The sequence below is a fragment of the Sprattus sprattus genome, assembly GCF_963457725.1.
Source record: "Sprattus sprattus genome assembly, chromosome: 10".
In the NCBI taxonomy this organism is placed as follows: domain Eukaryota; kingdom Metazoa; phylum Chordata; class Actinopteri; order Clupeiformes; family Clupeidae; genus Sprattus; species Sprattus sprattus.
The window spans coordinates 22,854,489-22,869,714 of record NC_137908.1 but is presented as its reverse complement, the minus strand read 5'-3'; the positions used below and the strand labels follow the sequence as shown (position 1 = coordinate 22,869,714).

General features: G+C 38.0%; 1 protein-coding gene across 1 annotated transcript in view; it reads right to left on the bottom strand.

Moving 5' to 3' along the window:
- grm7 (glutamate metabotropic receptor 7) overlaps positions 1-15,226 on the bottom strand; it is a gene marked incomplete at both ends in the record, with an annotated part of 154,737 nt that overhangs the window by 22,104 nt on the left and 117,407 nt on the right. Inside the window, 3 exons of the mRNA XM_080846603.1 lie at positions 3,041-3,976; positions 12,108-12,247; positions 13,964-14,164. Of these exons, the coding sequence (XP_080702729.1) occupies positions 3,041-3,976; positions 12,108-12,247; positions 13,964-14,164 (1,277 nt within the window). The remainder of the gene's footprint in view (positions 1-3,040; positions 3,977-12,107; positions 12,248-13,963; positions 14,165-15,226) is intronic.

Below are 15,226 nucleotides of genomic sequence, written 5' to 3'. Positions count from 1 at the left end.
CAAACACAAATATCACGGTCAATGACAAGTAGTTGGTTAATGAGTACTTTGATGACAGATTTGTCAATTTTAGAGTTGTTCCAATCCCAAAGTCACCCCAGGGTGACATTGAAGAAAAAAAGCCTGGACAATACCAGTACGTGTTTGTCGGCCTGCACTGCTTTGTACTTCTTCAAAAGTCTGCTCATCTAAAAAAATGCAGTCATTATTTATAATGAGACAAAATGACTCATGGTCATAACCTTCATTGATATATGGTATGCATTGATTGCCATTTTTTTCACGTCTTTCATCAGGGTAGCATACAATCACAGATATCTTCACTTTTGTGTTTGGTATGGAATTAAGGAATGATTCACGGGGCTAGGAGTACATATTTGTAGACTCAACTGTTTCCCATGTTATACAGACAAAGGCAAAGACAAGAAGCAAAGGCCAACGTGTCACAATTCCACTCAGCTGGGCAGCACAATGCTGACGTCAGAGCTGCACGAGGTGTAGTATCCCATAGGTGTGCCTTCTGCTCCTAATCAACCAGCTGCTCCCCACTGTGCAATGGCGCATTCCATTTAGCTCTCAAGGTTGTATTATGAGGACACATAGGTGACAGCGCTAGGACCAGCGCTAGCATTTTCATGTCGATATCCGTAATGTACCACACAATGATTATTCATTCCCTGTTCACAGTTTTAAATGATGCTCAGAATTTTAAGAGCTAAGTTTAATCTTGCAGTTTTGCCACATTGTACTGTATGTGGAGAAATGAAGGACCCGGGCAAATCAGTTTTATTTAAAGCAACACCTTTTTTCAGTGAACCTTTAAATGATTTCATGTCAGGCAGACCTTCCACACAAGAATCTCTGTCTCCTCTGGTGTGAACTGCTCCATTCACTACCGGAAGTGTGTTGATTACTGTATTGAAGAACAATTACTGAGCTTTGTGTTAATGTTAATAATATGGTCAAACGATTGTGATTGGGTGATAAATAATAACTTCATTGTCACACCCACCAATTAGTCAACCCATTTCTGCTCGATCAAATCCTGCTTTGTGTCAGTGAAACAACCAAATACATGTAACCCCACCTATTCTCATTGCACAGTTGCTGATGCAGAGATTGTTCAATTATTGCCAGATCAGATGTCAGTTCAGTTCAGGGAGTGCAGCATGTTATCTTTGCTCTCTTTATATTCAGCTTGGAAAAAAGGTTTAATCCACCCATTTATATAATAGCTCAGTGTGTGTGTGTGTGTGAAGTTGCATCATATTCAAGTTTCCCAGCAGTTTTGTGTAAACTTGAGTTTTATGATAGGCTAGATGTTCAGTCATTTGATAAAAAATAATAAAAAATTAAAAAATATTTACTACCTCATTTACTACCTTGTACCATTGTTGCACCAGGAGTGGCATTAAGTCACTAAACAGGAAGTAATGTAAAAGACTGGTGGAGAGAATGCCAAGTAAATCAGTGTTATTCCACTAAATATAGATTTCTGACTAAAGTTAAAACATTTGTATTTGTGTTGTTTAAAAATGAAAATGTAATTGTTTTCTTTGCATTATTAGTGGTCTGAACTTAAAGTTTTGGACTTGTTGGCAATTTCTGCAAATTCATGCTCTTAATGACAATATTTGTACTGTCTGTAGTTTATATCTGTAGTTTTTTTAAATGTACTCCTTTAAATACCTACCTATAAAAGTAAAACAGACACTTATTTCCGAGAGCTGTATGTCAAGCAGGAGTAAACATATTAGCGTGCAAACAGCATAAATCCACTCAAGGATCCATCCAAGACTGCTAAAGACGGGGGAGAGTGAGTTGCCATAAACCGGATTGTGCTCATGAGATTACTCTTATACATTTAAGCGGAACTAGAAAGCAGGGAACCATGGTAATAATAGCACTCATTACCATAGTTATGGGTAAACATTTCTTGCATTTATAAAAAAGCAAAAGTCTTTCATATTAGAAAATGTACTTCTTCGTGTTAATGGCTGTCCATGACTAAATAGGGCTCATCGGAGGAGAGGTGAGTTGGGGTTCTTGTTGGAGCAAAATCACATACTGTGAGGGCAGTGCATACTGGGTGCATGCAGATGATTCCCTTCTGCCTGATGAAAACTATTGGAAGACAGGTGAGACCAATCCAAACACTACTTTAAGACCCAAAGATGTCAAATTACACTTTTCTTAGCTTTTAATATAGGATTGATCTCTTGACACTTTACATTGATGTAGTATAAAAAATACATTTGCAATTATAATTCACTTTTTGCAAACTTCTGGGAACATAATTGGCTCACTTGCACCTTCCGTTGGCTCAAACAGGTTTAGTTTTTCTTTGAGATAGGAATGTTTATTTTTTGAATTCTCTTTAAACACTTTCCGTTTCAGTAGGTTTAGTGAAGAGCAACCCTCCACTTCAAGTTATCACTGTGGATGAATACTAAATGCAATTGGCAAAATCTAAACTCCTTCATCTCAACCCTAATTTCCCATTTTAGGTTGACATCTGTCACACCTGAACAAAATCACAATTATTTGAGCCACTTCATAGGAGATTTGAAGGCTCCTCTAGATTTTCAAGTAGCTGCTAGAAATGGAGTCAATATACAGGAACGGGTTGACAAGGTGAATTTGTGTAGCACTATACTTTGATATGACTTTAAAGTCAAGTATATTCCTGCACTGACACAGCCTGGTCCATGATGTGCAGCTGTACCACAGGTTCTTTCATAATACCAAAGCGGAGATTTTACCCAAGTCACAAAAGCTGTGTTGGGGTATTTCGAAACTAACTGTAAACTGAGGGGGATTGCATATGTTCAACATCCAGGTACTTGTAGAGAAGACTGCAGGGAATTCTGAGAAAATCCCCACATTCATTATTTCTTTTTTTTTCCATTGTCAGGATTCCTAATGAGTACTTGTACTGACTTTCTTTGCTTTCTCTTATCAGTGGGAAACAAATCTGACCTGGAGTTGCCATGATCAGTTCATGGTAAAAAAAAAAGATCATAACAATTTTAGCACTTACCTTCTCTGCAGACTGCGCTGTGCCAAAGAATATGGGGATGAAGGCGAGCCACACTATGCACGTGGTGTACATCGTAAAACCAATGGGCTTGGCTTCATTAAAGTTCTCCGGTACTCCGCGGGTCTTGATTGCATACACTGTGCATGTCACCATGAGCAAGATGCTGTATCCAAGTGAGCAGATTATTTGCAGGTCTGTGATGTCACACTTAAGGACACCACGAGCCTTGTCTGGGTTTATGGTCTTCTGCTCATCATAGTCAATAACAGCGTTAGGTGGGTCCACCCCAAACCAGACGAAGACCCCAAGGAGTTGCAGAGATATAAGGCTGGAGGTGATGGCTAGCTGGGAGGTGGGACTGATCAACCTGGGTGGTGTCACTGTTGTTTTGCCCTCTTCGAAGATGCGATAGATGCGGTTTGTTTTGGTGAGCAGGGCAGCATAACTAATGCACATGCCCAGCCCTAGAAAGATACGTCGGAAGGAGCAGACGCCCATATCGGGCTTAGCAATCATGACGAACGTGATGATGTAGCACAGGAAGATCCCAGTCAGCAGCACGTAGCTTAATTCACGTCCAGAGGCGCGAACAATAGGTGTATCATTATAGCGGACGAATGTTGCCATTACAAATATGGTGGCTATGATGCCTAGCATGGCCAGGAAGACAGGGATAACAGCCCAGGGAGAGTGCCACTCTAATTTGACAATGGGGATGGGTTGGCACCCTGTGCGGTTAGAGTTGGGCCGCATATTATAGGCGCACAGCTTGCAGGTGGTCTCATCGTACTGGTACTGGTAGCCATCACACAGTTCACAGTGCCAGCAGCACGGCATGCCTTTCACCATCTTCTTCCGCTCGCCAGTTTTGCATGGCAGGTTGCAAACAGAGATGGGGATATCCTGCTCACCATTAGGCCATTGTATGTCCTCAACCTACAGAGGAGAAAACAAATGAGAGAATGATAGATGAAAGGAATGAAGTTTCCATACAACCCATATTACTATTGCTAAATATCTCTATGAGGTCATAACAATAATGATATCAAAACATTGGCTGGACATCACCCCAGGAATCATAAATATTATATTTACTTGAATATGTGTTACAATGTGTTACAAAATATTGACATAAATAACACACATTGTTCAGGTTCCGGAAAAAAGGATATTGTAAACACCTTGGGCCTGAGCAACACAGGCTTGAACGACAACAATCAAGGCCATGGTCTTATCCGAATTTGATTACAATGCAAATTCATTTGTGAATTTCATACCATGTGCAAAGCATCGGGCACCTTTAGGCATTACGAATTCTAGAATACCTTACTATCAATTGTTTTGTGCCTATGTAGCAAGGACACGTCCACAAATTGATCTGCCGTTTAACCTGTCCCACAAAGGCACTGTAATATTCTAGTGTGCTTTGAGTTCATGCTTTGAGTTCATTCGTCTGCTATAATGATACACCTATTGTTCGCGCCTCTGGACGTGAATTAAGCTACGTGCTGCTGACTGGGATCTTCCTGTGCTACATCATCATGTTCATCATGATTGCTAAGCCTGATATGGACGTCTGGTCCTTCCTAGTGTGCTTTGAGTTCATCCCTTTGACCATCCCGTGTTTGCTCCTGATCATTATGTCACAGCACCTAACCAAACCCAGAGCTAATTCCCTTTCAAAGTAGGGCCTTTTATCCAAGTTTCTGTTTATTGTCTGATATCTCTGCAGGCCTGATTTGGACTTCATTTGTAAAACAGTTCAGAGACTAACAGATGCTAGAGAACACTTCCTCCTCAACCCACCTCAATTCTACATAAGATTTGGATCCACGGCCCCACCATTAAACCCTTGTTAACACAGTTTAGATGGTTTCGTTAGTGTATTTGGTGTACAACATCGTGCATTCCAAATATGAGCTTGATAAATACAAGCAGTTCTGAAATATTGCTCTTAAATTTTTTTTTTAAAAACCACACATCTCAAAACTGATTTGAGGACATTAACACTCAAAGGTCCAAGGCCTTTTAGACTTTTCTAAGTTGTCTGACATGCCTTGATGTTTTTGTACATTTTGCTTAACTAAAAACATTGATGCACAAATGGAATATATGATTCTATTCTAGAAGACCTCAGCAATAATATTAGAAAATGGTTCAATGTTTCCGTGGTTGTTCTTTTTATGTCTCTAAGACGAAAACTCAAAAATAAAAATATCCCGGACGAGGGATATAGACCTTTTAGTGTTAAAGGTGGGTAGAGGTATCCATGCCCATGCAGACGCAAAAAATAACCTATAACCAGATAACCAACATACAGTAGAAGATTCTCAGAATTTGGTTAAAAAAGTTGCATGTTTGGTGTGTAATCAACCATGAATGAGAGCAATTCTGTTAGCATTCAAATCCCTGATGGTATTTATATCTTTCACAGAGGCTTATTGTGGTGATAGTGTGACTAGTAGAGTAGTAGCTGGAGGTCTGTAGAGTGAAGCACTCATAGTAGTGAATGATGCATGAGCTCCTAGCCCATGCCAAAGCAGTTCAGAGTAAAAACCCTGAACATCGCAGTAATCTGCCATCTGAAAGGTATATTCATTCTGAAGGGAAGGGGAGGTGAGAGAAGAAGTACAAAAGGGATGAAGTTCCTATGGATTTCTGAATGTCTCTGTCTCCAGCAGGGACCTGCACAAGAATTTTGAAGGGCCTTTGCTCTGCCCTGGAAAAGGGCAACACGTTAATTTTTGTAACCGTTGCCGCCACACAACCATATTCTGTCTATATCACTTGAAACTGTGAAATTGTCAGGGTCGATCTTTAACCGCCGCCACGCCCCCTCTTCCCACGCACATATTCTGTGATTTTTTTTGTCTAGGCCTACATCAATTTCTGCAGCCGTTATACTATTTCAAAAAAAAATAGCAACTTGAGTCGAGGAGGGCAGACAAGCAGCTGCGCGGGCAACCTTAGCCCCCTCCTGTGCACGTCCCTGGTCTCCAGTCCCTTTGTGTCTTTCCTCTTACTCAGCCCATTGTAGGTGCTGTGATCAACAGAATGGCGCACAAAATAACGTATCACTAAACTCAATCCGTAAAAGTAACAGGAACACTGTACACTGTAGTCTGCGGTTTACTGAATAGAAAGAAGAAATGTGAGGCAACTCCCTGTTACAATCCTGTTAGAGCTAAGCAGTACATATGCCAGAATACAATATCAGATATTGACTTGTCTTAACGTTATTAACCTAGAAGCAATTGTAGGAACACAATCAATTATTAACATTGAACAGCAAATATTGATCACACAGACAGGACTGCTGTTCTGAATTATTAAAAGTACTGTATCAGGGATGTACTACCGAGAGCTTGATGTCTCCTGACAAACAATAGTCTCGTTCATAATACGCCTTCTGTGCAGATTTCACCATTGTTTCAGTAGTTTAGTTTCTGTAAGCAGCTGAAGTTGAAAATTAAAGCCTTTTTAATGCTTAGGATCAAATAAGATTGTGTACTTAATAATTTTCCATCAACATTAAACTCTTTTGGAGGAATAATGGCTGTTTTGCAATAATCTTTTTGTTTCCAACAATGCGTACATTATTTATGTGCTTATAAGCAATCATTTTCAAATTCATTTTGGTGGTATATGAGAGCGATACACACTTTTTGTTCCCACTCGCCGCCCAGACTATGTACTATGTAATTCTGTTGTCCAGGATGGACCACTCTGTGAAAATGTAAGAAAAGCTTTCATAGCACAATGACCCCAACTAGATCACCAAAAGACACTTGATGTCAAACTTTTACCAGTGCCACCTAAGCTGTTGTTGGTGTTTGCAAGGTTTTTACATTATGTTTAGGTTGTTAGCTCACTGGTTAATACCAAAACTACTTACTGCTGCTTTAATGTTTGTATATGAAATGGTGATGTGTTTGGCCTTCATGTCCTACATCTTCTTTAAGCTGCTGCTTTTGCAATCGCTGCTAAGAAGCGGCAAGTGCTCCAGTTCCTGCTACTGCTGATTTATCCAACAAAACAAATGAACGAGCTGAAATGTAGCACAAATAAGGAAAATAAACAAGACCTAGACAGATTTAGAAAGGTGTGTTTGGAAATGGAAGCAGGCAAGCAGAAAACAAATGAAGCAGACTGCAGTTGACAAACTAACTGAGGGTACAACATGATAGCAAGAGTGCATTGAGGTGACTGGTTCTAAAGCCATTTAGAACATCACAGGGTCCTGGCTTTGGCACAATTTAAGTTGACGTACCCCACTAAGCTAACGGGTTTGACTTAGACCACAGCTACCTTGGTTCAGATAGCCACTGTGGACAGTCAGAAACTCACTGTATCAGAAAAAAACTCACTGTCAAAGAAAATGAAAAACCTATAGGCTGACAGTAATCATATTCATGGACATGTTCTTTTTTATACTCATCCACCAAAAGAAATTGGGTTGAAGTAAATTCTAGAGAAAGGGAGTGGGACAGTTGTATACTGTTTATGCCTATGGAGTGGGAGAGCTCTCATTTGCTGACATTATGCATGCAGCCTCTTTTATCACCCTAGGGCAGCCTATGGCTACAACCTTAGCATTTAGCTCACAGTTATCACACAATTTCCACAATCATTTAATCTTTTACCTGACGTCAGCTCTCTGCACATTTAACATAAAAGGAAATATTGCCCACATTGTTGCTCATGGAAATCCAAAAATCTCTCTCTCTCTCTCTCTCTCTTCCTCATATGCAAGTCTTAATTACTGAATTCACAAATCAAAGAATTAACATTCTGAATTGAGAATGAACAACTCATATGTTTATAGGAGCTTAAGGTTTCTTGTCTTATCAAGGGTATTACGATGGTTATGAAGCACTGTGCAAAATCCTCAGGCAGTCAAGCAGTTGCTAAGATACCAAGAATTAAATCCTACTTCCTGGGTATTAGCTTATTCCCAACCTCAATAACCTGGGAAATCTGCTAGAACTCGGCATCTTGACCAGTGACTACACCTTTATCATACTACGGAATCAGTAAGATTTCACCATCTCTGTGGATATATGAACCTTGTAAGATAACATTCTCTCACTCTGTAAGGAGGAAGAATATTGGTTGCACTGCCAATGGGCACGGTGATGAGATAAATTAATATATGCCCATTAACTGTTTTTTTTTTATTTGCAAGAGATTAAGCTGGAGTTCATAATTCATGCTTTTGCGGTCTATCTTTCTTTATAATAATTAAGTCCAACATAGAAACAGCTAAGAGCTTATCGCTCAGGTTGCTATGGATACTGAGCAAGATACATCTCTTAAGCTTTAAGCGCAACACCTTTTGCCATTGGTTCCACATTCATGGCAGACAAAAGCAGCAGTATCTGCGGCCATCTTGTGCCTTACCTACTTTGGATGTATGTCCTAAGATGAAGACTACTGACATGCATTTGACATGATGTGGTAAGTAGGGTAGTATTTACTAGATAACCCTGTTAATGATAATGTGGTAAAGAGGGAGTATTTACTAGATAACCCTGTTAATGATAATGTGGTAAAGAGGGTAGTATTTACTAGATAACCCTGTTCATGATAATGTGGTAAGTAGGGTAGTATTTACTAGATAACCCTGTTAATGATAATGTGGTAAGGAGGGGAGTATTTACTAGATAACCCTGTTAATGATAATGTGGTAAAGAGGGTAGTATTTACTAGATAACCCTGTTAATGATAATGTGGTAAAGAGGGTAGTATTTACTAGATAACCCTGTTAATGATAATGTGGTAAAGAGGGTAGTATTTACTAGATAACCCTGTTAATGATAATGTGGTAAGTAGGGTAGTATTTACTAGATAACCCTGTTAATGATAATGTGGTAAAGAGGGTAGTATTTACTAGATAACCCTGTTCATGATAATGTGGTAAGGAGGGGAGTATTTACTAGATAACCCTGTTAATGATAATGTGGTAAGGAGGGTAGTATTTACTAGATAACCCTGTTAATGATAATGTGGTAAAGAGGGTAGTATTTACTAGATAACCCTGTTAATGATAATGTGGTAAAGAGGGTAGTATTTACTAGATAACCCTGTTAATGATAATGTGGTAAAGAGGGAGTATTTACTAGATAACCCTGTTAATGATAATGTGGTAAAGAGGGTAGTATTTACTAGATAACCCTGTTAATGATAATGTGGTAAGGAGGGGAGTATTTACTAGATAACCCTGTTCATGATAATGTGCATCTCCATGAACACATCCATACTGCTTTAAAGATGCAATTTGCATGCAGTTCTCAATGGAATAATGTTGTAGTACAAATGTACACAAACACATGGCAGTATTCTCTGAAAAATAAAACTGCAATTAGAATATAAACATCACAAGATTCATTCCCATAAATGTATAAGATGATTGTGGCAGGAATGTATCTCAGAGCGTAAATGGAAATACAGACCAGTCACACTTTTTTACTTAGACTCTCTGTCATAAAGCTGACATAACAGCAGATGGCATGTACTATAGAATGTCTGGGGCAGATGTACTTACACGTTAGCACCCGTTTTAGGCGTAATTTCGTTGCAAGGGGCACCTAAAAACATGGCATGGTATGTACTAACAGACTGCACATTATTAAAACCTCAGTCTGCCTGCTGCAAGAGTTGGCCAAGTCGCTGTTTAAGCTGTGCTCTCTAACATAAGTGCATCTTTACCTCACTGTCTAGTGATATAATAGCATCACAAAAGCTTTATTAGTTGTTGTTCAGATTTCAATAATGTTAAATGCTACCCACAACCTAAAGTAAGAGAAATGAATGAACATATAATAAATATACATATGAAAATGCTTGAGTGATATTCTAAAGCACCACAAGAAAACTGCCACATGTAGATGGTTAAATATATAGTATTTGTAAATTGACAAGACTAGTGCAAACAGTGCCATAAAAACATTTCCCAAACTATTTTAAAGATTAATACCAGTATAAACCACTTCCTCATACTATTACTCAATTTTATGCCCACCCATTTTATGACTCGGACACAGCCCTATTCCTGAGAATGTCTGGACATCTTTTACTTTAGGGAGTTGATAAGGTCCAGGTAAAATGTATTTGCTGACAAAGGTAGTGAGTGAGGTATGTTAGACCTCTCGATGGTAGACCGCTCATTAAATTGAATGAAAACAACATGAAAAAATGTCTTGATATTGTCATGCATAAAGAAAATGGTGGCTTAATCCAAGATAGAAACAGATTTTTCCACAATGCAATCATAAGCAATGACATTTAAATTTCAAGCTTCAAAACAAATTAGTGCTGAGCCAATACGCTTAAATGGGTTTAATGTACCCCCTTTAAAGGGCACCTGAACATTTCACTAAGTTAGGACACTTTGTTATAAATAGTTATAAATTGTTTGATTTATTTTACTTGGGTCTTTCATAAAAGGACAAGGAGCTGGTTAAAGCAGATTGGATTCAGGATTTATCTAGGCTACCATGTACAGTAACTCTACCACCTCAAGGTAAAATACTTTTTAAATCTTCCAAAACATCTTAAAAAGGGAGCAGATGTTTTTTTAGAATGCCAGAGGAGCACACAATGACAGGTTGGACTTTTCCTCCTCCTGCATGCATTACGGGGGGTGTCCTTTTTCATGCGTTAATGGGAGAGTCCTTTGCATGGGTTAATGGGAGTGTCCTTCTGGATGCGTTAATGGGAGTGTCCTTCTGCATGCGTTAATGGGAGTGTCCTTCTGCATGCGTTAATGGGAGTGTCTGGGGAGTTCCCTGTAAAACCATGAGAGGAGATGCACACGGAGCACAGAGGACTTCCCTTGTATGAAAGAAAACTGGGTGTACATCCATTGCATGTATGAAAACTGGGTGCACATCTGTTTTGTGGTGTAATTCAGGTAGCATATTTGATGTTCGCTTTGGGGAAACTTCTAGAAACAATGGCAGAAGTAGTCCATTTGTACCATACAACTGGCAAACTTTTTTGCTTGCCCTTATATTACAACTATAGTACATATTGGTCTTTTACTATAATACATATTTGCCTTTACACATTCTCACAGCTGCAATAAAGATGGATGCCCACAAGCTGGATGGGTGATGTTGGTAAAGCCATGCGTACATTACACAAGTGTGGATCAAGACCTATTTGTGTGTGGATTGTGAAAAAAAGCTAGGATGAATGCATGTGTTGGAGGATCCACAAATGGAGATTTAACACTTTACAAAGAGAATTACAAATTACATTTCACAACAAATGCACAAACTAATTATGATGAAATCTTTACAAAGTATATATTTGCAAATAGTCATACATTTGCACAAATCATAGTGCCTTTATTAAAATGTTAAAATAATTGTATTTGTGATAGCTGCAAAATCAAGCCAGTAAAGGTGTGGATGAAGGACTACCAGATCAGGACCCTGTCATGGCCAGCCAAATTCCGAGACCTGAATCCCATAAAAAACCTCTGAAATGTGATCAAGAGGAAGATGGATGGTCACAAGCCATGAAAAGAAGCCGAGCTACTTGAATTTTTACGCCAGGAGTAGCATAAAGTCACCCAACGGCAATGTAAAAGACTGGTGGAGAGCACATGAAAGTTGTGATTTTAAATCAAGGTTATTCTACCAAATATTGATTTCTGTACTCTTCCTAAGGTAAAGCATTAGTATTTTGTAGTTTAAAAATGAATATGAGCTTGTTTTCTTTGCATTATTCGAGATCTGAAGACACTGCATCTTTTTTGCTATTTTGTCCAATTGTAATTTTTTTGCGAATAAATGGTCTAAATGACAATATTTTTATTTGAAATTTGGTAGGAATGTTGCCAGTAGGTTATAGAATAAAACAAAAATGTACATTTTACTTGAACACATACCAATAAATAGTAAAACCAGAGAAACTGATCATTTTGAAGTGGTCTCTTAATTTTTTCCACGGCTGTATATACAGTATATATATATATGTATATAAATATATGATTTTTTCACACAAATATTTGTATTTCAGTAAATCAGAGTCTGAGGGTGTATATCCACACTGTACTCACGTTAAGTTGTAGTGTGTCCATCCATTGTCCAATAACTCTATAGCCAGGGATGCTATTATTGTTCAACTGGTACTGGAACAGGTCATATCGTCCTGGAGCATCGCCATTGCGATTAAATGTTACAGATGTCCCAGCACTACCTGCAGAGATAAAATGTAGTTAGCACCTGTTGTGAGAACAGTGCATGATTATGTGTATCTGCGAAAATGAAAATGAGATTTTCTATTATCTTTTCAACATTTACTCCATCTCCCTGTATTTTGAATAACATGATGATTGGATGATTCAAAGGGAAGAATGGGGAGAAGATATTTAAAACAAGAACAAAACAACTTTGAGGATTTGAGGAGGGTGTGATGAAAAAAAAAAAGATGTAATTGTGGTTTGAGATCAAGGCACCAGGAACACTCTGAATCAGCAGGTAGAATGTTCTAATCATTCAGTCATCACTGCAACGGTACAAAAGCTCAACCAAAGACTATTATCACTGTACCACTACTAGACTAGGCTGCTACAATTATATTTGCACCAAACTCAAACAATTATCGTTAGATTATCATTAGCTTTGCATTTCATGTGTGTTGAATATTAAATGAACAATTAAACAACTGAATCTGCATGAGAAGAGTCTGGTGAGAGATGAGTCTGGTGTTAATGGCATTTAGTCCAAAGTTCAGGTTTGGGCTAATAGTGAACATGGACACCATTAGGTTTACTTCTCTATTATCTTCAATCAATTGTCCAATTAATTACATTTGTCAATATATTAATAAGTATATATTATACACCAACTTCTCACATCCTTAATAACGAACTAGCTGGTCTTAACCTAAGGTTAATGATATATATACAGCAAGGATCAAAATAAAGATTGTAGCCTTTTAATATATTGTCTGAATATGTCACTTATAGTGGCAGAATAGTTGTAGCCTTTACCAGCAAACAAACTTCACCAACAAGTCGATCTTGTAGTCTCACAAGACAAAGACATCTGTGAGAGCCTGACAGAGGCTTGAAAGAAAGCTCTGATTATTTTAGAGGGGTGTGGTACTATTATGAGAAATTGTCTTGTAATTTATTTTTCTTAATAGAATTGTCAAACTCGCAAAAGGATTTCATCCTTTCTATGTTGTCATTCGAAAAGCCTTCACTTTAGAACAAGGAACCTGTTTTAAAGGAACAATGAGATATAAACAGTTTATTAAGGATGAATGTGACTGTACCTATAGTGGGCCATTATGGGAGCATATGTTGGATTAGTAATGATATACTATATAGGTATCACTGATTGAAGTGCACTCATTGCTCTTGAGCAAGTTTGCACTTTAGAAAATAGGCCCTGCCTCCCAGTCACCAGTAGCAGCCGGGGTGAGTACACCATTACTGTGATCTTTGGTGCCATTGCATTGAGCAATTAAACAGTGTTTGTCAGTAGGAATACATATTGTTCAATTATTCTGTCTCTATAAGTAACATATTCATACAGTGTATTAGGAGGCTAAAAACTTTGTATTTTTATTCTCATTAAATAACAGTACGCTTAGGTTGACACCAATTAGTTGGTAATTAAGGATGTTCCAAGAAAAAAGGACATATTCAGTAAAGAATAAGAGAGCGGCGAATACGGGCTTATACATGATCAATGATGCTAAAGAAACAAATAAGTAATGTGTTAACGGTTAACACATGATTCCTTAACTAAAGTGTTGCCATGTATATATATTATGGCTAAAAATATTTGCTAAAACATTAACATTAACATTAAGTATTTTAAATTCACCGCCTAGCACTGAATATCACAATGTTGCTGTGTAAAAACAGAGCATAAATAAATGTTGGCATAAATGTTAACTCACCATTGAAGCTGACACTGCGGATGTATTTGAGAAGCTTCTTTCCCCCAGCAATATCCATTTCTGGACAAATCCCTGATGTGTCAGGACAGAGATCCTTCTGCATGTTGTGCAGGGCATGGGCCATCGCATACACTGCATCAATCACAAACTGAACTTTGCCCTCCTGTTCATACTTAGAGTCTGACCCTATTCTCTCTTGACCTATGGAGAGAAGAGAGGGACAGTTAAAAATAGCTTTGGCAGAAACATAACACATGCACATATTTTCTGCCAAATTTTACTTTTTATGGTGGTTGAGATGACTTGAAATGAAAATATATGATTATACTAGTGCTGTCAAACGATTAAAATATTTAATCGCGATTAATCGCATTTTTGTCATAGTTAACTCAAAATTAAACGTGATTAATCGCACATTTTTATCCATCATTTTTATTTTATTTGAATGCTCTTATCAACATGGAAAACTGGATTAGCTTGCTTTATGCAATGTTTTATTTTATTGAAAAACAGCATTGCCAAACAGGGCAATATTTTTTTTTTTTTAAGTTTGCTGTGAACATAGAAGTCAGGCCTCTTATTTAAAAAACAATGAGTCGTAACAGTTAGGTTACCAATAAAAGGTAAGCCTACTACTTCTGTGCTTTCAGCCAGCTGCCTGTTGACATTTTCAGATTTTGCACAACACAACTTTAAAAGGTAAACTTTCTATTCAGAAGCTTTTTTATCATCCATTTAGCCGTATAGCGCTCACCATTCACTCAACGTAACGTTAGCCTACTACTCAGTTTACGAGGCCAAAAAGAACGTTAATCTAAAAAAAATTATAATAATTGATGGCGTTAAAATGAGTTTGCGTTAACGCCGTTAATATCGCGTTAAACTGACAGCACTAATATATACTCATGATATATGTGGCACAATAAAAAATATGTTTCTTAAGACAGCTGTATATCATAGAATACTATAGCCCTTCGGATGGAAAATAATTAAATTGGTGTGAAATGCATGTGGAAACTATCTTTACTAACTTTTCTTGTAAAAAGAAAAGAAAAACACACACACAGCTCATGTGCAAATACCACACCGTACTCATCTAGCATCAATATGGGTTTCTTGAGCAGACCTTTTTTGGTGCAGCAAAAATCATGACCCACACCCTCAGCAAACACATATACTCGTCTATACACAGCCTACGCTTTCCTGTCATGAATCCACACCTGCCATTTCAATTCATGGTCACAAGTTGACAGTATGATTCAC